The sequence below is a fragment of the Agelaius phoeniceus genome, chromosome 6 (genome assembly GCF_051311805.1).
Source record: "Agelaius phoeniceus isolate bAgePho1 chromosome 6, bAgePho1.hap1, whole genome shotgun sequence".
In the NCBI taxonomy this organism is placed as follows: domain Eukaryota; kingdom Metazoa; phylum Chordata; class Aves; order Passeriformes; family Icteridae; genus Agelaius; species Agelaius phoeniceus.
The window spans coordinates 37,025,061-37,050,855 of NC_135270.1; the positions used below are offsets into that span (position 1 = coordinate 37,025,061).

At 34.9% G+C, this 25,795-nt stretch overlaps 1 protein-coding gene across 4 annotated transcripts in view; it reads right to left on the bottom strand.

Moving 5' to 3' along the window:
• Positions 1–4,161: 4,161 nt before the first annotated feature.
• The window catches only part of STRN3 (striatin 3), a 60,196-nt gene continuing 38,562 nt past the window's right edge, over positions 4,162–25,795 (bottom strand). For 2 of the 4 annotated variants that reach the window (XM_054634052.2, XM_054634051.2), the window contains exons 9-18: positions 23,970–24,110; positions 18,956–19,089; positions 13,522–13,697; positions 13,347–13,394; positions 13,120–13,241; positions 11,878–12,045; positions 11,487–11,627; positions 9,450–9,557; positions 7,112–7,198; positions 4,162–7,001 (exon numbers count right to left, since the gene is read on the bottom strand). In XM_054634052.2, the coding sequence (XP_054490027.1) occupies positions 6,832–7,001; positions 7,112–7,198; positions 9,450–9,557; positions 11,487–11,627; positions 11,878–12,045; positions 13,120–13,241; positions 13,347–13,394; positions 13,522–13,697; positions 18,956–19,089; positions 23,970–24,110 (1,295 nt within the window). In that variant the 3' untranslated portion in view covers positions 4,162–6,831. The remainder of the gene's footprint in view (positions 7,002–7,111; positions 7,199–9,449; positions 9,558–11,486; positions 11,628–11,877; positions 12,046–13,119; positions 13,242–13,346; positions 13,395–13,521; positions 13,698–18,955; positions 19,090–23,969; positions 24,111–25,795) is intronic. The other 2 variants (XM_054634056.2, XM_054634054.2) reach the window with 1 other exon arrangement.

A 25,795-nucleotide genomic window follows, 5' to 3' on the forward strand; every position in this document is an offset into this window, starting at 1 on the left:
GCAAGATTTTGGCCTACAGGAGATCAATTCTGTTCTCTTGTGAGACTAATGAAAACCATTGTGAAGGGGCTGGACTATATGATCTTTAAAAGGTCCTTTCCAACTTAAACACTTTGTGATTTTCTATGCTGTATTTTCCTGAGCAGTACTCAGACTCAGGGGGCCTCAGATGTGCAATCCCAGTCCTGATGACATATCACATCAACATAAAAAAAACAAACAAAACAAAAACAAAAACAATCAGGATTCCTTCATTTAGAAAAGGTTAGGAATTTAGGTACTTAACTGTAACTCCCATGCAGGTGTTTGGAATTTTACATGAAATAGTAGTTAACACCATTCAAAACTCATCCTTCCCACTTAGCTTTATTAAACTGCTGTCCAAAATAAAGTGAAATCCCTTTTTGTACATGATAACTTCCAGGAAGATCTAGAACCTACAGCCATGCTTTGGTTAGGACACATGCCTGAGCACTGGAAGCATTCCCTGCCACAAGATCTTTCCTGGGTAAACTCTCCACTCACAGGCTATTTTATAACAGAAAGGAGCATGACTTCCTTTGTCAGTGGCAATGTGTCTTTCTCAGTCTTACAAGGAAACTCAGGCAAGTGTCTCTGATTCTGTTTACAAATTTTCTGCACCTCAAATTTTGCACCATGCACAAATCTTAGGCATTTAGCTCCTCTCCTTACCATGAATTACCATGTGTATTCATCTCTTGACAGCATGGCTATTTCTAGCTCTGACAAGTGCAGTACATATGAAAAGCAGGTATAACAGTCTAGGACTGAAGGCCAGTAAACTGCAGCCAGACCTGCAAACTTGTAGTAAAAGCCTTCTGCTTTATATCCTTAAGCAGAATACAAAATGGGTCTCAGAAGTCAACCAACTTTTATTATCACTGTGAAACTATTAATATTGAATTGGCCAGGAACAAGAAAGACTCAAAAGAAAGACCATCCTAACATTCTTAAAAGAAAATAGTCACTTTCAAAGTACTATGCCTTTTAAAATCAATGCCAATGAAAAGCTATGCAGAAACGAGCCAAAATCATTTGCATCAAAAGTCAACAATTACAATTCTCTACAACTTACAAAGCAATTTTGAAGTGGGAAGAGAGAAAGAACAGGGTTGGATTTTTTGGCACATTAGTATAGTCTCATCAGAACAGTAGATTCTCTGATAAATATTTTAATTACTTCCATTTGCCTTTCATATTAGTGTTGTCACGTGAGCTTTCCCTTCTATCATGCATGGCCCCATAAAATACAGCATTTTTACCTTCCCTGTTCTGAAGAAGAAAAGCAGGAACAACTGCTTATGCCTTGCTTTTTCCTTATGGGGTAATTCTCAATATCATTACATAGCTCCACCAATTTTGTCAGCAGTTTCCTTCCTTTCATTAGCTTGAAGGGTAAGTCAGGTCCAGAAAGTATCAAAGCCACAAAAATGACAGAAAATTTCTCTGTTCCATGCAAGTGTCACAGAAGGCCTGAGCACTGTCAAAGACAATCAATTTTATTCTTAAGCAAACTGCCTGGAAACTGGGACTTAAATCCACAGCCTAATAAAATCAATGGTTCTGGTTTGGCCCTAGGACAGTAAACATAAGTGGTATTTTTGGGAATAAGTGGAAGCAGAACGTGGCTGACTATCTTGTGATCACCTGTCATCCAAATAGAGACACAAAACACATGGAAACTTCCACCAACAGTTTAGAACTGAAGTATGAGCCACTTCTCTGTCATATACGTCTACTAACTGGAGCGGGCATTCTTTTGCCCTCATTGGCATCAAAAATTTTGCCTCTAGCTTCAGCTGAATGAAGAATAGGTTCTGAAAATCTGCTGTCTATGATTAAATCCCAGGATTTAATCTCTGCTTTGAAGCAAATGACCACTTTAAATTTAATCTCATTAGGATCAAAATTTCCTTTCCTTTCAAACAATCAAGTGTAGTTAGTGAAGTGTCCTTGATCATAAGCTGCTTTCATGAAATTAAGGGTATTCATTGTTTTATTACTCACTGATTTGTTTACATTCACCTACATCTATACACAAGCAAATATTGTGTCCTGTTTGTGTCTGCATTCCACCCCCAGAGCAGTTGCCTGTGAATAGCAGCAGGGTCAGGATGGTGAAGGGCAGGGTTAGGGTTTGCCACAGGCAGAAGGAGCAGGTAGCATCACTCCCTGCTGCCAAGCAGCTCCTGGGAGCCCAAACAGACCCTCAGCCCCAGGCTAGAACTGAACCTACAGCTGAACTGCACACTGGCCAGTTCCTAAGGCACCAGCATGGGAATCCTGCACTGCTGTTTTTGCTAGCAAATGTTAACTAAACTCTTCCAACCTTTGCTGAGGTCAGATATGGCCTTTACTACTTAACAGCAATTGGAGTATGGCAGAATGTAAGCAAAGGGATATAAAACTATTTTTCTGCCCTGGTGGATGTGATCAGATTACAAGTATGATAAACAATTATCTGCCAAATAATACAAGTTAGAGACACCAAAAAGTCAAAAGATTGAGAAAAAGACTGGCAAGATTTAGGAAAATACTTTAAATTAGATGGGAAAATTACAAAAATTACTAACTTAGCACCACTTTGAAAGCTTTGATAAGTTCCAAATCAAACCAACTATATAATCAAAATAGTGTTTTTTTCAAATGAAAAGCAAATTCACTATTATGTAGTTTCTGAAATTCTCTTGACACCCTTGGGTATTTTAAGAATACTTGTTCAGAAAAGGTAGATATGAAAACAGCTTTCTCTCATCTAAACACTCTAAATTAGGTGAGATACACAAACTTGTTGAACTAATTCTGGTGAGGACTAGGAGCCAGTTTAGGAAAAAACCCAGACCTGTCTGGCACATCATGTTGGTAGCAAATATATCAACAAGGAATTTACTTCCCAATGGTCAGATTTGCTCAAATCTGAACAGAGACCAGACTAACACAAACAATTAGGAGAAAGTGACCAAGATCAGTTGCTTCTGTTAAACCCAAATACCTGCCAAAAAAAAGGTTTCTGACAGAATATAATGCATTTGTACCATGGAAACTGTCAGGGGTTAGGTCAGTCAAACTAGGGAAAATATTTCTAGCCTCTAAGAAATTCTTCTGTACGGCAGCTGTCAGATAAATCTTTACAGAAAACTGTTTATTAAGGTTAGCAGAGTCAGTCACCTGGGTTATCTCAGGCAAGAGAGACACACCAGTAATTCAGGAAGCCAACACACAGCTCCTGGTTTTGTCAACATCTACCCTAGTAATGAGTCTATGAAACCAAACAGAACAAAAATGCAAGGAATCAGCACTGTGTGAGCAAGGGGCTTTCCACTGATGTGAGATGGGAAGTGCTGGAGAAGAGTGTAATCACTTTCAAAGTAAATTAAAGCACATAATAAGAAGAACATGCCTGGACAGAGTGTGCTGTCAGTTTCAAAATAAATTAGCATACAATATGTGAAATGCATGGCCACTGATAGTGTAACTTCAAGTCCAGTTTTTCCACTTGGAAAACCTACCAATTTTCTCCTGGCAAATAAATTTGTCCTTAGTATTTCTCAATTATGGAAGATTCTTAACCAGGGCTTGTTACATTCTTTTTCATGTGTATTCACTATTTATGTGGAGAGCATACTACCATTTATGCTGGAGTGGACTTCAGTCACCAGTGATCTGCTTAAAACAGTTCCCACAATAAAAAGCAAGATGGAGACTAAGTCTGTTAACCCAGACTTATCAATCACACCCTAACTGCTACAGGTATTATTAAACACATTCAGATATCTTTCTATTCGGGTTCTGAGCACCAGTCCTTTGGGTCTCACAAAAGAGAAGTAAATCCTTTCATAAGCTGAGGTGGTTTTGCTAAATAAAACCATTTCTTTGAGCACTATCACCAGTACTATAGCTCTTCCATTTTCAAAACCTCAAACCCAACAAATAAAGGTTTCAGCATGTTACACCCCACAATAAATAAACTAAGAGGTATTAGAAATTATTGGTAATATTCAATAACTGATGCCTCACTACAGCACTTGATCCACTATGCATTAGTGAACTAAGATGATCATTAAAATTTCAATTAAGGAAAATAAGCAAATATTTTGGTTTTTATCATTTCAATTTTAATACAATTAAAAAAAAGGTAAATGTTATGCATGGTAATGTTTATTAAACAATCACATTTTATTTAAGCATTAAAATGCAGCAGTCTGGAAAAGCTGCCAGAAACAATGTTTGGCTTCAGAAAAGGCGATTATTAAATTACTTCCAATAAAATTCAAATACTCTCTTGTCTGTTGATTAGTTGAATGCTTTAGACTGGAAAGAACAAAAAGTGCAAATCAGCTGAATGTTACTTTCAAAAGTAAAGTCTTAGTGTCCTACAAGCAATTACTGGAAGGCCTCACCTCAATCTTCATGATAAAGGACAAAATTCTCCAATTCCTACACAATTATAATTTACTGTAACATTTCAAGCAATGCAACATTATTACTAAAACAAAATTAATTCCAAAATATAACTGCCTATCATGAGCACCTCTTTCCTTTTTTTTTTTTTTTTTTTCTAATTTGCTTGACATGAGATGGCATGAAATACATTCTTACTGGAAAACTGGAAACTTACATGGAACAATGCAGTTAAACCACTTATAGGAACATGTTCTAGCTTCAGTTAACTTATATCTAAACGTACTATTTCACACGAAAATATTCATATTGTGGTATTCTGTTTCTGCTGATACGCTTTGAGCAAAGTGACTCATCACAGAACAGGTAAATGTTGACCTTCAGTTTAGTTTTTTGTTCATCAACTTTACAGGAGGACTTGTAACGAAATGGACAGAGGTGAGATATATGGGCAAATTTTAGGCATTTAGAAATTAGTTGGTTTTTTTTTTAATTCAACACAACTATTCAGTGCCAGTTTGAAATAAAAACAGAGTACCTTTCTGGCTCCTAAATCACTTCAGATTCACTTCATATGCATAGATAATGAAAAAACACTGAGATTATAATCTTAGAAGGGCTGTAAGAATACACCAGCAATTTTCGATTTGTTCGTGTAAAAATTTTTTTAACATTGTGGAAACATGTTCTTATATGTGGGTACTGCTGCTTGAAACTGAACAGTTGCTCAACATCCAGACAACTATTACAATCTTGCAAAAGCAAAGCAGCTTATAAGCGTAATAAACAAATGGTCATTTTGCTAAAATTGAGACCGAATTTAGTAATTTGTAAAATGACTCTTTCAAACTGTGCAACTCAAAATAATGTAGCCAACAGTAACATACAGGTACACCATTTAATATTTATTATATGCATTTTATATACATTATTTTTCAACAGCTGTACTTTTGCTATGCGGTACAATCTTAAAAATTTGCTGATTCATAGTTTGTAAAACAGAAACCTTACAAAACTCATCAAAACTCGCAAACTGATCAGAAAAGTTTTGTGGAAGACTAGAAAAAATACTTTTTTGTATTAATCATGCATTACACAAACAAAATTTTTAGTTACACCATAAACTGAAGCACTTCTGAAAAATAAAATAAAAGCAGGGAGTAACTAGTCAAAACACAGCAGATTTATGAATCTTGAATTAACTACTTTTGTATTCTATTTGAAATGCAAATAAAAATAATTTTCACTCCAAAGGTTCTGAAACAAGATTGTTTTTTTGGAATCAACTCCACTCCAGGTACTTTTAACCAGAGGAAAAAGAATTTCTTGGTTTGCAACTTTAGAATTATCAAATGTCCCATTTTCTCACCTATTTTAGACTGTTCAAAGAGTGCCATAACAGATATACAGGGCCCTTTAACACACTACATAAAAGGATATAAAGACCAACAAAAAGTGAAATAAATAACAATAGGCCATTAGCAAGATGGGTAATCCTTGATAAATAAACTCGTAAATACAGTAAGATGTACAAAATATCACATAGTGATAGGATGCCAAGATTAATTTTTTTAAGAGTTCATTTAGGGGTGTTAACCCCTCTGTGTTTCATTTGAACACATTTTACAGTCCTTTATTTATGAAGACAGTTATGCGATGATGATGAATTAGCATCCTTAAGCAAGGACTTAGCTGAGCTGTATTAGGCAAAAGAAGGGAAGATTGTGGTTACACAGCAGCGGGTCAGTGAGATCTCTGTGTTTTAGGGTTCTATAATGCAGAAAAACATTATCAATACAATCTTGAGCACTGTTGTGACAGGCTAAATATATAAAAAGACTTATAAAAACTAGAATTTTATCCAAACATTTTGTGCAACTAATGCTAAAATATTTTAAGTTAAATTTCCTTTTCTTTAAAGCAAAATAAAAGTTTAAAAGGGGAATCTGTGGCATTCAACTGATAAACAGAAGATTACTAAGAGATGAAAAGAAAGCTACTCTTGGAGCTCACTTCCCCCCACAAGAGCACCACATTCCTAACCCTAAGGCAGCACACAGAGTCCAAAATAAAAGTCTTTTGTAAGATCAGACTCCACGTTTGCTTAAAGACACCTAAAGAACAGACATACGCTCAGTTCATATCCAGTCAAGGCTACAAATACTGGTTTTCTTTTTTGTATTTGTCCCCACCCCCCCAAATACAGTAATTACAGTTAAATGAATGAGCCTGACATTGTTCAGGATGTGGTGACTTTTCACCAACTTCTACCTGCCCCACTTAAGAGCCTTCACCCAGGCAGATCAGATGTAGTGTCTTATTGGTAACCTTATAATTGATGGCAGTGACGCATTCCCTCTTTTTTGTCCAAACAGACCTGCTGTTATGATGCAGGTTTGTTCTGCTATGTCACACAAATACTTTGGCAAGGGCATCAGCTCCTGCACTGGCAATATATGCTTTTGATGGATGAAATGCTACATCATAAATTGATTCATCCAGCTTTTTCCTATGAGCTGTTATTTCTTGCACACATGTCTTGCTGTCCAAATTCCACAACCTAATGGAACAATCATGGCCTGTTTAGGAAAGAAAGGAAAAATAAAAGATTATATTTGTCAGAAATTTAGTTCATCATAAATGCATAATTTATATAAAAACATATAGAATGTGAAAAAAAACTCCTTACTTCCAGACATTAAATAGATTCCATTAGGATCTACAGCTAGGCTTGTGACAGCATCCAAGTGAGCAACCATAGAATGGATCATTTTACCTAAAAGAAAAATAAACAGTGAATTTCCTGTGAAGTACTGTTTATTTAAAAATCATCAATCCATCCCTCTTAAACACAATATAAGACAACATGCATATTTAGATTCCAGTAATATTTGAATAATTCTATTCCATTAGAAATTAGAATGTTTCAACTGCAGACTCTTGTATAAACATAAGGGCAAATGACACACAACTCTCAAAAAGGTATTCCCATTGTAAACAATCTTTGTCCACTTGGCATCTTTATTGGCAGCAACAACAGTGAAGACCTGAAATGACTAAATGAGAACCTTTATCTCTTAAATGTCCTAATAACAGCTGCAGTAGGAGAGTCTTGATGAAGCTTTATAAAATGAGACTTACTGAACCATATCAATGGTCCATCTATCTCTGTCATTGCTAGGAGAGAAAAATAAGGCAACTATAGGTGATACTTGCCCAAAATACTCTCCAGCTTCTAACAATTAACTGTTTGGTCATGTCCAGAACAGTTAACTCTGCATTCAAGTACTCTTAATGCAAGTACTCTTAATTTCTTGAAGTTGATCTCTGTTCCTGGACTCCTAATAACATCTTTTAGCACCTCATGATGCTTTTTGGAAGGAGTTCCAGAATGTTTAACTGCACAGAAGAATCACTGCCTCTCTCCTGTTTTGAGTCTGCCACCTCTTGGGGATTAGCAACTGAACCTCAGTTCTTGTGTTGAAAAAGAGAGCAAATAAATCCCTGTAAGACCATGACCAACATGAAGAACATAAATCAGCTTTGTTCAGTTGCTCTTCTTCCTGAAGAATCTCAAACTATTCAGTTTCTAAGATGCTTCCTGAAGAAGCTAAAAGCTACTGAAGATCTTTGATCATCTCTGAAACATATTAACATGGCTATATCCCCTTTGAGGTAAGGGAGACTTCATTCAAAGTATTCATGCAAAGGTATTAAAAATGTTCCCTTTTGCCTCTTATTCCTTTCCCTCCTAATACGCATTTTGCTATTCTGACTGCTAAGAAACAAAGTAGTATTTTTATCTAACCTCTTATTATAACTCTGAGGTTTTACTTTAAATAAGAACAGTTGGCCCAGTGATTATTATTTTATATAACAATGTTTATTTTTCCTTGTATGTATAATTTCACATTTATCCACATGGAATTTAATTTGCCTGCTTTTATGTCTTTTAAGATCTCCAGTTCTTCCTCATCAGCCTTCATGTTTAATAACCTGAATTAATGAATGTCAGTTAACTGCCAATATACTGCTCCCTGTTCAGATGACTCACTATGTTGAAATACTGCTGATTGCTCCAGACCCACAGATACTTCATTCCACAAAAACATTTACTTCTACCCTCTGATTCCTGTCTTTGACCCAATTATTTCTTCATGCAGATTTTTTTTCCTTATTCTTTGTTTCTTTGAAGTAATAAATCTTAATTTCAGCAACATCAATATAATGCATTTAATAACCAAAATTCAAATACATACATTCATGGCACGTGCAAAGTGGAAAAAATGTCCAGCTTTTTGCTTTAGAAAACAAAAACCCCAGGAACCTACTGGGGTTTGCCATCTCCTACTGGGACCAAACCAAACACACTTCAAACAGGTGTTTTGCACATGCTTATGTCAAGTGAGTTTGATCTTTTTTCCTTCCAACTTTGATAAGTAACATGTAGGAAGTGACAGGTAATTTCACAAATAAGAAGTTTGTCCTTACAATTATTTTAATGTTTTTGTCACAACAGACAGTGCAGCTTTCTCCTATAGCCTTCCTTACCCTCTTTCTTCCAGATCCTTTTCTGTTTTATAAACCTTATCAACAGCTTAAGTATAACAGAGGATTTCATTACCACGATGAATTTAGGGTTATTTCTTGCCCTAATGTACTAAATGATATTTTACTACTAAGAATTTAAAAACATAACTGACACATGCTTAGAGTTAAAAGCATGGAAATGAAAGCAGACATACTCTATAAATCAGGAAAGCTTTAAATTAAAGACCACTTTCTTGTCCCACATAACTATCTCTGCCTGTTTTGAGAGTGTTTTCTGACTTCTGAAGTCACAATTGCAACAGGTATCACTATTTCACAGAGAAGGTACTGAAAAGGTTTAATCTTAGAAATACCAAAAGTTCTGTTTGATGTAAGACTAAATCAGTAGTAAGTTTTCTACAAATGGATTCTCCCTACATCATCCAGATTTTTTTAAACATATTCCTATATACAAATTAGGTTCTCTTTATTCTTACCCGTTTTGTTGTCAAAAAATTTGATGTGTCTATCTTCATGTGCTGTAATAGTTACAGGAAGTGTGGGATGACTTACTACCTTGTTAATATGATTATTTGATTGTACACCTGAAAATAAAAGAAAAGAATATTCATCTGCCTTAAAGAAAATGTTAAAGTTAAAATGACAGTATTTTAGCATTACACTTAAGATTAGCATATTATTTAACATTATGTAAGTATAATCTTAGGACCAATGGATCTCCTAAGAAATAAAGCTTCTTGCTTCACAGGATGGGGCAAAATGAGGTAGACTCTAGCCATGGTACTGTAAGGTTAAAGCTTACAAGTAGTTTACACCCATGAAAGATTATTGAGAGATAAAACCCAGCAAGTACTGCAGGGCAGCACTAGCCAAGTAGAAACAAACTGTAGCATGAGTAATGTATGTTTAGCACACAGCCCTTACACCTCTGCATCAAAAAAATCTTTAGTCTGGGGGGGGGGGGGGGAGACAGAAGCACAGAGTGGTTTGGGTTGGAAGGGACACCTTCTACTAGACCAGAGAATCAAAGAAACTGAAGTCAACCTAACCCTCTTAGATTCTGTCACATACATTTGTGACTTCAACTTAAACAATGAATGGTTTAAAATCTCTTTAGAAGTCTACAGGATACTCTTTTTAAAAAACTATCTTGGTATCTTAATTTCTGTGCTTAATTTTTCTTAAATCCGTTTAAAAGTCTCTCTTCAAACTAGAAAAGGTATTTCTCCAAATTGTGATGTTCCTTCTCACTTCAATGTCAGGCTTTGCAGAAGGTATTTATAAGATAGCTTTCACACAGTTTTATAACCTGTGTTGAAGTGTGTAAGTTTAATTACTAAAGTAAACTACACTACTTAAGAGGGGAGAAGCAGATTCTCCCCTTGCACTATTCTTTTAAATCACATTTTCTAGAAAGGAATGAGCAGAAACTGCAGGTTTTCCTTACAAATCGCTTGAGGAGCGTCACAAAAAGAAGCCTCCATAAAGTTTCATCAAATACATGCAATTAATTCTTGATGAGCTACCTCTCTGTAACACTTTGTTTGCAGCAACAGGATTTCTACAAAGTTCCGCCAGAAAGTGTGTTTAATCCCAACCTGTGCAGAATTCTACACAGAATTCTACACAAAATATTCTGATTAATTCACATATTATTCACCTACTTGTCTTAATATCCTCCATGTCAGGCCTATATAATGAAAACTGTGGTTTCATATACAAATCAGAAAACTGAATCTTAAGAAATCTTAGAGAACAGTAACTGTTGCTTTCACTACCTCTAACTACTTTCAAATCCTGCTAACAGAATCATAAAATGGCTTGAGTGGAAGGGACCTTTAACCTAACCTAGTTCCAATCCCTCCTGCCACAAGCAGGTCCACCATCCATCCACTAAACCTGGTTGTTTTAAGCCACATTCAGCCTCGCCTAGAATATTTCCCAGGGATGAAGGATCCCAAATTTCTCTGAGCTACCTGTGCCAGCATCTCATCACTCTCACAGTAAAGAACTTCTTCCTAATATTGAATCTAAACCTACCCTCTTTCAGTTTGACACCATTCCCCCTTGTCTTGTCACCACATGCCCTTGTACAAACAAGGTCCTCTCCAAGTTTCTGGCCCCTTTAGGAAGATCAGAGTAATATCTCCCAAGAACCCTCTCCAGACTGAACAACCCCAACCCTTTCAGCCTGTCTTCAGAGGAGAGGTGCTCCAGCTTTGGGATCATCTTCACGATCTTGCTCTGGACTCACAGTCTAACAGGTCTATGTCCTTATGCTGGGGCCCCAGAGATGGAGGCAGCACTCCAGGCAGGGTTTCACAAAAGCAGAGTAGAGGAGTTAGAACACCTTTCCACAGTGTTGGTTCCAAGCCTCTAACCATCTTTCAAACTGAATGATGCAGCAGAGGAGTAAAACTTTTTCATTTACTACACCATACAATGAGGTACCATAATGATGCAACAGGTACCACATTCAAGATGTGTATTTATTACAGAAGAGCTCTACTTACCAGATTCTACTTGTGATGAAAACATTACCACTGACTGGGATGTTTCTAAATCATAGATGACTGTGCTGCCAGTGTTAAAAGATGCCACCATATGAGCAGGGTCACAACCTATAAAGTCGACTGATGTGGGTATTCCACGCTCTAGAAAGAGCAAAAAAAATCTTTAGAAAGAACAAAACGCTTTAAAAATTCCTGACAATTTAAGCATTTAAGGTTATACTTAAAGAAGATATTTGCTCTTTTCTTTAAAGTAATGCTACAGCACCATAATTATTTTACAAGTTATTCTTGTAGCTATGTTACCTAGTTTGGATAAATGGAGACAATGAGCCTGGATGCATCATCAGCTGCCTCATAACAGATTTTCAAAACCACTGAAAGAGAAAGTTACCTTTCTCTCCATTGTAAGTGCAAATACAGGGATTTTTTTCCGGTGGGTTCCATAACCTAATAGTGCCATCTGCTGAACAAGAGAGTAAGTGATTCTTTACACCACTGTAAGCAAGACCCCAGACTGCATCTGTGTGAGCAATTAATGTGCCAGCTAGAACGTTTGGCTCTGTAAAAAAAAGTTGAGAAAGGAAACCATTTTAGTGAAGAAGCATTCATTATTTCTTGTACCTCAACATAAATTAAATTCCACATAAACCAGCTGAATGTTCCCCCTGCCCTTCCTCTTTAAGCAACAGCTAGAATATTGCACAAGTCATTTTGCACAACCATTGCCATCTTTCTCCAAAAAACCAACCAACCAACCAACCAGGAAAACAAACAAACAAACTCAAACCAAAAAACCCTACCAAACCAAACCAGTCAACAAAAAAAAAAACCCCACAAACAACTCAACTATGTCCCTTTTCCCCAAATTATTCACTCTTGTTACCACCTTCTCTCTTATTTCTTCCTTTCAAAGTCAACATCTTAAGGATGCTTAATCACAGCCCTTCCTTTGTACAAGGTGCAGAAAATCAGCTTCCCACTTTAACACTGCATGCTTACTTGATGCATTTTTTACTCTGCTGACACATAGGTATGGTCTAAAACTCTCAATCGCACTAATGATAAAAACAGGACTAATTTTTTCTTGTGGAGCTAGCAATATTTTCATCTCCCTGATACTTTATAGTTGCCTTTTATAGAGGGTTTTTAAATTTATGCAGAGTTTTCCAAGCAGTTATCAGCTATTTAATTTTAGAGACATCTAAAATTAAAGATATCTAAAGTTAGGGACTTAAGATGCAAGTCAGAAACATGGGACATAGAATCCGAGCACACTTATCTTGGTTTTCTGTCAAATTTCCATCAGAAGAAATGCATAGTTATTGAGAAGTTGTAATTCTGGTTCAAAATATTAGGCTTCTCAAAAATATAAATTATGATTATTTTTTTCTTTACTGCATAAATCTTAGGAATTGTTAAGTCTCCCTATTACTGTTCTACACAAAGTACATCATCAGTGCAAGCAGGAATAAATAACTAATGTTTGCCACACATAAGTACTTGAAAACACACAGCATAGCTGAGAAATGGCAGTAATATTTCACAAAAGCTCCAGAAAGTAGATTAACATCAAGTAGAAAAATAATGTTGAAGACAATGGTCAGAAGTTGTTTATCTTTTAAAAGGAACTTACCATAGGTATCATATGGATCCACACTAGGGCTAGGCATGTTCCACCACTGGATGGTTGCATCAATACCACCACTGAAACACTGTTCTCCATTGGAACTAATTGCCAATGACAATACCGGTCCACTATTGAGAGACAGAAAAAAGCTGATTGGTAACTGCCTACAGGACAGAATATATAGTTATGAATGACAATTTATTTATTAGCCATGAATAATATCAAACACTCACATGTGGGCCCTAAATGTGTAGATGGGTTCTACATCTAAAGAGGCACTCCTGAAAGAAAAAGAAGAGTTATTATGCCACTTGAAATCTCTACTGAAAAACTTGAAACTGTAAGAGTTTAATCCATTTCAAAGGCATTTAAAACACAACTGATGTTTTATAAAACCCATATACTTGCTTTTTGGCAGGAACCGTTTTCTGCAAATTCCAGAGTTTTAGAGTATGGTCCTCAGAGGCTGTAACCAGCACAGGCTCTACAGGATGAAAAGCTAATGCTCGCACTCCATCAAAATGACTGCGTAGCGTATACTTAGGGTTCCATGTCTTTCGGAAGGCATCTTTATTAGCTGGCAACTTGAAAGAGAAAAGGAAAGAAGTCATTTTATCTTGGATTTTAAAATATGGATTTTATATATATATATCCCCTCGTATTTTTGGAAAACCTCCTATGCTTGATTCGGTTAATATATATTCAACCTTAAGTTTGTATTTATTGATTTATCTATATCCATCTACAACCCTATCTGGCCAGCTAGACAGTCTGAAAATTTTTCTGTTGTAACAGTTTCCTTTGACCCAGGCTGGAATGATATATAATGTTAAACACACAGAAAAGAAGACTTGATTTTCAGAACAGAATTTAATCCTTTTGTGCAATGACACTAACTCTTCTTCCTTGCAGAAAGAGAAATGTTTCATTGTGTATCATGTTGTCTGCACCCAAGGAAGAGATTACAGCTGTCAAAAGCTCATTTATCACTTAAACACAATGAGCTTGAGGTGCTTGTGAGTGATCTTCCTTAGATGAGTAACTTGACTAAGGTTGACAAGAAACATACATAGTTCTTGAATACTTCTACAGGTGACGTCACGTACACAGTAATCAAAATTTCAATAGACATTTGTCATGATTTTAAACATAACATTACACAAATATTTTTTAAGTCTTTAATGAGTTTCAAATGTATCTGTGAGACAATAACTTAGCTGCTTTGTGAAGCAATATATGCAAACTCTATATTTATACACTGTGAACATCCAATTCATACTTTTAACTTGTAGACTGTTAGGCTAAAATACAATAATTACAGCTGCTTCATATTCATTATAGGTAACCAAGGAGAGTTATGAGAAAAATACAAGCCCTTCTAGTGATTCCAAGAGACTAATTTACAGCTTTGAATACAATTTATATTTATGCAGCAAGCAGACTGCATCCCATCCAAAGCCTCCATCATAAAGAAATAACTTATCTGGGTATTTCTCTTTTCCCCTAAAGGTAGTTTAGAAAACTGACTTGAATTAGATGAACAATATAAGCAAACTAAGAATAAATGGAAACCAATTGTATCCTCTGTGTTACACAAAAGGAAGCTAATTGTATCTTTCATCTTAACTATCTATTTCAGCATGTAATTGAAAAGTATGTTTCTCAACTGTTGGCCAGAAGAGCTTGACATCTCAAACTAATTTCAGCAACACTAATAAGAAATTAAAATCTCCCACAGCTAATCAAATCTTACTACCTTTTATCTGTCAGGACTGAAAATATTCAGATAATAGTGTAGCATATACTGTAATAACTATTTTTGGACCAAGTCTATAATCTGGATTGAATTATCACTACTCAAACCAAATTCAAATCCAGCCAACAAAACAAAAAGGTTCAGACAATAAAATTTAGTGTTTTGAGTCACAGAAGTGCAGACATTTGCTTTTCCATTATTTTACTGTAAATTTCTGTCCTAAGTGCAAACTTTACCTAATTCAAATCAAGTCACAGAAATTTGTTATACCAGACATGTAACCTGAATTTTTAGGGTTTTTTAAATGCCAACCAAGAAATACATATAATAACAAAGCATTTTGCTTGCAATCTTCCTATTTCAGAGTACACTGAATACTGCAATATTTTTACTGAGATTTAAGTTATTTAGCCCTACACTGCATATTATATGCAAGCTTCATAACAAGAATAATCTTTCATTTTAGGAAACAGAACAGAGTGGAATTCTGGAGTTCTGCATTAAACATAATATGGACCAAACCATTGATTTATTTCCCTCCCCAAATGGACAATACAAGGGGAGAAAAGGAAAGAAAAAAAAAAAGGTATTTTCCTAAAAAATAGAGTCCCTTGATATTTTAAATCCTCATTATGTAACATATTCACCCACCTAGCTAACTTATGTTCCCTCATGTATTTGCAGTGATCTGGGGCTTAGAGAAATTAGAGCCAAAAACTTGAAATAGCAATCCTTAATTTTAGCACATGAAATATCCCAGATTATGCAGGTGACTAGCAATTTTTTGGGTGCAATGTGCAGCCACACAACAATATCCACCACAGCTGTGATGAAAAGTCATTCAGGAAATCAGAACTGGATATAGTGATCCTTATATTTCAAAACATGAAAAGAGTTGATTCTATTTTTTTTTCTTTTTTCTTAAAAGGATTGTTGCAAGGGTAATTTTGTTTTCAGCAGTACAGAGAAATCTGCTAATATGCAAGGTATAGAATTTACACAAGTTATGAAAAGTAAAGTACATTTCCTATTTTAAGCATAGCTTTGAAGCTTTAATTTTTTAAAAATGGACTGGAACATCATGGTTCTTTTAGAAGACACCACATAAACTTTATTAGAAATTTAGCCATACATAAACCATGTATTTTTTTTAAAATTCTTTTCCCTATTCATGTTTCTAATGGATCTTGATATCCTTACTGCAAGAGTAAGAGAACAACTGATACATCTTCAAAGGGGTCCTTGCAATCTCTAAGTTAACTAGTAATGTATTTCCAAAAAACAACCAACCAAAAAACCCAACCCCACCTCAGAAAAACACAGTCAAGGATTTGGAAAAGGGATTTGATGATTACAAAGGATAAATGTGAGATTATTTCACAAAACAGGCCAGAGGAATAATGGCAAAGTGGTGAAATGGGACAGTATATATCAATGTTCAAAAGTGTGACATCCCCAAAGCTTCTCAAAACATAAGGTGTAGATGGACACACTGCCCCACTGAGTCTGGATGCTCTACTCTAAGTGTGTATTTATACACACACACAGTCAAGATAATCAAAGTCATGACAACACAGACTACTTCACTAGCTGCTCCTCCCTTTTTCTGTGGACTTTAGCAGGCTTTACTAAAGACCAAGAAGGATCAAACAACCCATTCATTCTGCCTTGTAAAGCACAGGCAAACTGGACTGAGACTACACCTGAACTGAACCAACACAAACAACAACTCCCTCCCACCAAAAAAAAGGCATCAGGGAATGAAGATCTTCCTTGCCCCTGCAGTCAAGAGAATCCTAACAAATTGTAAAGAGACATATATTTCTCTATGTCAAACAAGTACTCCCCAACAGCAAACAAAAATTTTATAGAACAATAATTAGTAGCTGCAGTGTCTTTTTATGCTTTAATGTTACTTTTTTCTTGATAATTTTGTAACTTATTGGAGATTTCCAAGTTTACATGCTCTGATAAAGGAAACTTTTCTATTTTTCAGTCAGTTGTACTGCAGAAAAACCCCATTCTCTGGTGCTATGGAATCAAAATATACAAATGGAGGCATCTGATTTGGCAACATTATTCCCTCAGCATGCAAACAACTACATGCACTGAGGTCAATTTAAGTAACTGATAATAAAAAAGACATGACTTGAGATGACTACTGTTTACCAGATGACTGGTCTTGGAGCAACCGGTAAATTTAATCAAACATACAGAAATGTTTTGAGTTATAGTTGAAATTCTTAAGATTTATACTTAACCCCTATCCTGTATTCATATCCTCTCCATTTCAAAATACAACACTCTTCAAGGAGTGACACATGAAAGGTAATGGAAGCCTGTTGTGGCTTTATTTATTAATGCACTCTAACAGCTCACAAAAGCTATCTGAAGAGCTACCTATTGGGAGCAAATGCATTAAGTGTTCTGGTTTGAGGTTTTTTCATTGTTCTTGTTTTACTTACACATTAACTTAGTGTCACACATCCTTGTCTGGAGATATACTGGAAAAGGAAGTGACTTTACCTAAGCTTACAGGGGCATTAGAGTACAATGCCCTAGAAGTACTGTATTACAGGTGCAAGGTAAGAGATTGTCTTACTGTGCTGCAAATCCATAGCTATGAGGGAACAACTTCAGCAATTAAAAACTATCATGGAATTTTTAACCTAAAGAAACATTGTGATGAAAAACTAACAGCATCTGAATTTCAGACTATTCAAAGTTGTGACAGGTCAGTGTCATCCTAAATATTAAAAAAATTGTTGCCATCTGTGTTATTTTATACTTTGTTTTTTCTGACACATGAAGTCAGAAGCCACTGTGCATTTTTCAGCTATGCTTTAAAAGGAAGAAAATATCCTATGAGTACTGGGAAGAGAGGACTGGACAAGAAGCAGAGAAACCAAGTGACAATCATGGTCAATCACAACTCATTTTTGGTGAATGGCCTAGTAAGAAAAACTCTACTTCTATCTTTTGTCTTCTGTATACACCAGATATTAGAGCACGAAATAGCTGAAAATAAAGAGCCTCAGGCATTTAAGTGAAAAAATTTTGAAAATTCAACTACATTGAAAAAGTAAGATCAACTTCATCTACAGGATGATTAACACCTTCCAACCTTCAACAAATGTGTGTTTCTGCTGCAAATTTCTTATTAGCTCAGGCAGCACTTCATATTTGTGTATTTATCAGCTATTCTCTCCTTTAAGTTCCCCAAGAGCAAAGGTAACCTCTATTCTGCCTCACTCTTCACACCACAAAACCAGGTTTGTTTGTCAGGTTTGTCACAATTAGCAGACTCTCATGTGACAGTTCTGTTAGTTGGTATATTAATTGCAATGCTTTCTGACCTTAGTCCTGGCTTGCCACTAAATATCCCTCCATCTCAGAATAAGCAAAATGGCTGCACACTGTTTTATAAAGAATTTGTAGTTCACAAAAGACAGCAATACAAAGCTGCAATCTGCAGTCAAGCCAATACAAGACTTTTTAAATACAATACTTCATGCAAAACTTACCTGAACACTTCCCTAACCAGCCATCCTATGTTACTGGCCAAAGAAAAATTTGTTTAACACTATTGGTAGAAGCTTAATGAATATGGTCAAAGGAATGTCAGAACACTCTGGATTACAACAGAAATACCCCCTAATAGCTTACATCTGAAATATACTACTATATATATAGTCTATGCTGTTAACACTACTTACTCATTAGAAGGACAGCAAATAAATGAGTTAATATCAATATTTATGTTTCATGCCATGCCTGCTCAACACTCCATTTCAATGTATAACTGTAATTTTGGTCATGTTAAGGCATTAATATGTATTTTAGGTCATAACACATTCCCCCTCCCAGTGACAAAATCTGAATTAAATTATTAATGTAGAAAAAACCCAAGTCATCTCACTTAATTCTGGTAACCCAAACTACTTAGCTCATTTGCAAGGTGCTCTGCCATTCCAAGTAACAGCTTTTACTAAAGAAGTGCATCAGTAATGTTCAGGATTGAGGAGAAGGGACCCAACTACTATTGGTTAAACTGTATAAAGAATTTTAAAATAAAATTGCACTTACATCATAACTATAGTCTGCATCATTTGTTACTGTCAAGTCTGCAAGGTCTCCAAGGCCCAGTACACTTAACAACACATCATCAGAACCCATAATAAATGACTTGCCTCCTCCAGGTGGAAACGTTATTGGCTCAGCTACAAAGAACAAAACAGTTTCTTTAAGTCTCAATAGAGTAATTCAAACTGATGAAAAGCTGCATTATTCATCACTTAACAGCAAAGCAGAGTTTAAAACTGAACTTGTATGTACTACATACAGCCCCAACTAAAAAAAAAACAAACCAAGAGCATGAGGACACACACACATGTGCAAACACACACACATTATATACACAACTCTTGTACCATGCTTCATCATTTGATTTCAACTTACTTTACAGAGGTGTTGATACTGACAAGTGACTTGACTGACATTACTTTACACTGCAATACCAAATGTACATCCCAGGTTTCCAAATTCTCAGCTGAGTTTTTCATTCAATACACCATGCTTCCTGCCTTCTATCCACTTGCAAATACGTCTTTGTGTTTTATACTAGTTAAATATTTCTACTTCTACACTAAATATTTTTAATCACTCAAGCAAAAGACTCCTGCAAAACATCTCTTCCGCTTTGAGTTTTCTCAGGCAACTGAAAAAAATGAAAGCATCTCTTATTTATTCATTTCCTCTCTTAGTTTCTCAGCATGATTTTGGATTCTAATTTTAAAGTACACTCAACTGATACTCATGTTGTCGAGCTGCGCATATTTCAAATTAAAATTTAACATTTCTGTTAATTATCATTTAGAATGAATAAAAGTTATATATAACCATTTACTATGAATTTGCATCTGAATAATAAAGTTTAAAATATTCACCCATATTTTTCCCTCTTCAATGATTTTGCAAATCTCCATTAACCCACAAATACCAATTTTGCAATAAGGAACAGGAATGAAGGCATAAACATTGTAATGCTTCAGCACATTTTAGAAGCTACTTTTACTTTTCAGTTTCCTTTTCCACTTAGAAATAGCAACACTTCTTAAGTAGAGTATGTGAAATTAAAGTCTGTGTGAACTTCAGCTAAGTATAAGCATCTGCAAAATATGTTAAATTATATCTGACATCTTGAAAACTTAAACTTGCTTGACTTTTGAATGTCACTGATCTGGCAGAGAGAATTATGGCCTCACTTTAATGCCACTCCTTATTTCTTATCCTCCTGGAAAACCCTTCAATCTTAGAGAAAACAGTTTTCAGTTTCCAGGGATTTTGTCTTCTAGAAGCAGTTCTAAACAAGAGGACTAATAATAAACATATTCCTGTTTAGAACACACATGTCCATTATTCCATATGACCACTATCTGAATGGTAACCTAGGTCTGATCCACTCCCATGGGATGAAAGTGACTGAACCCAGGTGTAAAGTTACAGATGTCTGGCACTACTGCTAGGGCTAGGCCAACAGGAGCCAGTCCAGCTAGATCAAAAGACATCACTTCCCAAGAATAAAACAGGTCTTAATGCTTCAGAACTATCGTACTATTAAGAAATGTAACTTCATTAGCATAGTCAATTCAACTATTTCTGAGAATCCAAGAACATAATCTAAGAATACAGACTGCTGTTCCTACAATTGCATAAAAAGAGCAAACAATATTCTAACTATGCACAATCACCTCTTGTAAAAACACTCACAATCCATACAAGTTTGACTCATAAGAATGCTACATTACATTAACAGCCCAAAATGGCTTACCATGCCCTTATATTAATAAGCTTTTTATTTCCATCAGTAATTTACTAAAACTCTACATCTGAAGATCTACTACAAACCTACAAATGACTTATATTACAAAAAAGATATATTCCTACAAAACACCTATTTACTTTCCCCTTACTCTTATTTGATCTTTAGGACAGGCCCACAAGGTTTAGGAAAGCCCTGTAACCTGTCATACTAATTTTTTGTGAAACTAACGTCACCTGACCTTAACAGATCAACCTTCCTATGCTTTACAATAAAAAATAAGGACCACCACATCAAGAACCTATACCACAAATTTGTCAAGTTTTGTTTGCATGAGTGACTATTTCTTTACTTAAAGCTTCAAAATTCATGCTACTCAAAATTCAGAAGACTAATTCAGAATACTAAAGCTGCCAATGTGTACATGTGTTCTATAATTTATTTGTGAATTTTATATCTTAAAGTGAGGCATATTTGAGAAGTTTAAAAAATGGCTGCAAACTGCTTTTGCAAAAAAAAGAAATGGCAGAATAGTAACACAATGAAAAATGCATGATGTTACAGCTACTAAAAATAAAGACCCACATCTTCAGATACCAAAACAATGCATCAATAGGTACATGCAAGTGATAGTTAAATAAATGACTTTATAGCTTTTAATCTAGAAAAAAAATACAAATATTTTTCTAACCCACAGTACAGTATTATTGTCATAGCATAATATAAATGCTTAACTGAGTTTGCAATCAATAAATATAAAGTTAAAATGTGATAGTACAAGTTGCTTTGTAGGTGAAACTAGGTGAAATAAATATTGAAATATAAAATTGTATAATTAAATATTTGCTTAGCCAATCTTAACAAGCACTTCTTACCTTCAAGTTCTTCACATCATACACCATTAAGTCAAAATCAAGCAGTGATTGTACAAACTGCTTTAATCTCTGATCACATATGTATACTCATATAGGCTGTTGCTGTCTACTGTACAACAGGGACTCTTGTTTCCCACAGAGTTAATATGTGGTACATCAAAAGCAGCTGTTCATACCCAAGTAATTAGCTGTTACTGCTTTTTTTTTTCTGTCAATCTGTAGATTGACACCTCTGCAATCTATAGATATTAAAACTGAAAACAATCAGTGAAGAAAGTAATTTTCTCTACACTGGATGGAAAATCATGTTGATACCATTTCTGAAATAATAGAGTATGTTGAAATGGAAACTCCAATTTCTCATGGCCAAAATTATCAAGTGTGATTATGGCATAACATTATAATTAACCAGGCAGTTCAGAGTGAAAAATAAACAAACAAATGAAAAACAAACAACAACGAAAAACCCAAACCCAAACTCTCACACCTTTAGAGGTATGAAAGAGATATTCCAAGCCATTTAGAACTAGTTCCTCCCTGAACCCCCTTCAAGAAAAAATTACCAATCACTATGTCAGAACTGTAATATTCAAAGCATGGCATAAAACTTCCATACAGTCAAAAGACAACTATAGCTTGACAAAATTCCTCAGCATAGGCTAGTGTACCCAAGGAAAAAAGCTTGAAGTTACCTGCAAAATCTTAACTTTCAGAACACAGCTGAATAAATAACTGAGTAAAAGCTGTATTTTATGATAATGAAGTATTTGGCCTTGTAATACATCTAGAAGGAATTCAAATAAAACACTGCCTGTTTATTTGCAGTTCTGCACCATATGGTACAGAAGCCACATAGCATTCAAGATAGAAATAGCAGAACTTACACTCTAATATTCAAGTTTAAAAACTATGCAGAAACCAAAATGAGCAAATAAGATGACAGAGATATTAATATTATTACTCTTAATAAATAAAGAGCAAACTACACTGACAAGTTAAAAAGACATGGACACATTAAACAGCGTGAAAATATAAACATGAAAGCAATTTATTTGAACAGTGTGAACAATCTTTACTTGAAGGCTAACACAATGTTTGTGCTACCAGAACCAGGAAATAAAAGTCAGTCCCTATCAAATTCAAATCTAGCATCTATTTCTTCAAAAATATATACTGGTTTTGTCCAGTATAATTTTAGATGTAAGGCCTCTACCTGAGACAGCATCCCTGTCCGTAACAAGGTCTGTGCATGTGTTTCTTTGCACAACATGTATGGCCTGAATACCTAAACATGGCTGAAAGGCAACCTAAAGCATGTAAACACTGAATCTAAAAACAACCTAAATATACATTTACAAGTTTTAGCAAGTGGATTTTCATCTGTAGATTTTTCAATTGCACTCCACAGGTAAATTTGATACTGCTTCATCTTGAATATGGAAATAAAAACAAAGATGAAAAGGAAGGCAGTAAATAAGATGACTGTTGTAAAATGAGAGTTTTGGAGAACAACAAAAAAACCTCCTTGAAATGTGGTTTGGGGTTGTTTTCTGCTTGCCTGTTGACAGGCATTCGTGAGGCCAAGGATGAAAAAGAACAGGAGAACCAATCGATTCCTGGAATCAGCAGTAATGCAAATTCTATTTCTGCTATAGCTGACACCATACCAGGACTTATGGGTCAAAGATCATCCTAAAAGAGCCAAATCTGAATACACCTGAGCATTTTGAATTAATATGCTCTAAGCAGAGGACAATTTACATAATGGTATTCTAATTTCAAAGCTAATACAGGAAAATAATTCCTTTAAAACAAAAAATTTAAAAGCTATATACAAGATTTTCAACTTTATATATAATAGCTTGCCACTAATTTTCATTGCCAAAGATAATCCTGAAACTTAAATAAATACTTTGTAAAGAAATAAATAATGTCTTTGTAAACTTGTGTATGTAGATCAAGGGAATTTTATAACAGAGAACATTAAATTTGAGGAAAAGAGACTAATTAGTCCCATAACTTAAATCACCACTTTTCATTTCAAAATCCAAACTGTGCATCAAATGTTTATACTCACCTTTTTTCCCCTCAATAAATAACCTATTTGTGAAAGGTTTTGCTAATGGGGGGGGTGTCTCCAAACAGGGATTTAATAGTGAATAGTGTCAGAACACACTGCTGTACATGAAGTTATCTAAAAAAACTTATTAAACAATGCTGAGTTATAAAAAGCCACAAAAACTACAGCCATATTCTCATAAAACCATTTGGGAAGAATTGCAAGTAAAATAATAATGTGGCAATCTGCAACTGCATTCAGCTTTACAGAGGGGATAATAAATGACAGCGTGTGCTTTCTAAAAGAAATCTCCTGAAATATAGTAAGTAGCTGAATTTTTTGTACCTTCCTCTGCTCTTGCACCTTCATGATCAGTCATTCTAGAAGAGGGTGACCTAGATTGATTAATGATTCCTGAAGGGATGTGGGGTATCTCATCATCGCCCAGATCAGCTATCATGTCGTGAAGTTTTGTCCTGTTGACTCCTGTAAATTAATGTCAGCAGCAAAAATTCATTTGATTGCTACCGCTTGACTTGACTGAAGTCTAAAAATCCATTAAATAAGAATAATTACTGATGGGACCTCCTTAAAATAAATAGTGCTTTGCTTTTGTTTAGTTTGGAAAACAAAAGCAGGAGTTAATACACCAAATCTGAAAACTACATGCAAACAATTGAAATTCACTAAATCAAAGAATAACTCCTTTGTGTTCTGTAGATCTATTCTACAATTTCCTGTAGGAGAGAGGAAAAAAATCATCTTACAGCCCTGCTGGAAAGTCAAGCCAAATACTAAAAGAACATTCACTATTAAACAAAATAAGTATGATTTAAACATTTTCTAATAATATTACACAACTTTAACTATACTAAACAATTTAACAATAAAAAACAGAGTGCTAATTAAAAATAAGCTTAAAAATGAGAGCAAAAGTACAGACAACTCATAATGGGGGTGCAACGAACAATTAACTTTCCCTGCTTTGAATGGTATTTAAATTGTATGAAATGTTTGTTGAACACAGCAGCAAGAATGTTTCCACCACTGTATGGAACTGCAGATGTATATTATATTAAAATTATTATAAAAGCAAGCTTCTAGAAACAAGGCATTCTGAATTATATGTACATTTAATTAATATGTAGACATTAGCAAACAAAAAAGTATGATTTAAAATATCTTTAAATTACTAAATCCACTCCTGCTTTCACCTTTACAGCTTCCACATCAAAAAGTCAAGCTTCAATTATAAAGTGTATTTCAGTGAGAGAACCTCTTTAAAGAAAACAATCCATAATGATGAAAGACATAATCAAATTTCAACCAATAAAACAGCCCTTCCTGGGACTGCAAGCAGAGATATTGTAGGCCATTTAGTAAAGGAAGCATTAGTGAACAAGTTCTTATATTGAAGTGACATGTCTAACATTTATTAAAGAGGAAATTGAAACTAAACCAAAGCCTTTATTGCCAAAAAAGTTAAATGCAAATACTATGATTACAGATGACTTAAACTCAGAACCATTATTCAAACAGTTAAACACTAAAATGTACTCTTTCACAAAGTATCTGATCATTTCAGATCCTACTGGTTTAAATCAATGTGTTCAAAAATAAGTGTCCATGAATAACAGAATTCTCTAAAGATAATGGAGAATTCCCTGCAGAGAGGGAAGACAACAAAAAGTATTTATTGAAGAATTACAGGAAGTATACCTCACAAACCCCTAAAAGGATGCTATATGACTATTCTCATTAATATTTGCAATACCTTCTCATTTTGCCAAGTAATAAAACTCCCTATATTTACGTTTTTTCTGCTTTTTCCATTTTTTTCTTTCCTTCACAGAACACTTAGTATTCTAGTTAAATATACAAAGACTGCTACCCAGAAGCAATCTGAGAATAAAACTGGCTTCCAAAAGCTTTCCTCATAAAACAGATGACTTGAGCAGTTAAGTTTCATTTCATTCTCCTGGAGAAGAATGTCTAGAAAACTGTGATCCCAGCTGATGAAGTGAATGTAAAATAATAATGAGAAATCTTTTTTGAACCAACACTCTTTTTTTCTAACAGGCTCTATACTGAAAGGATTTCATTTCTGAAGTATAGTATTCAATATTGCAGCCAGCAGGTGAGATCTCACATAAGAAAAGTCAGTCTTAGAA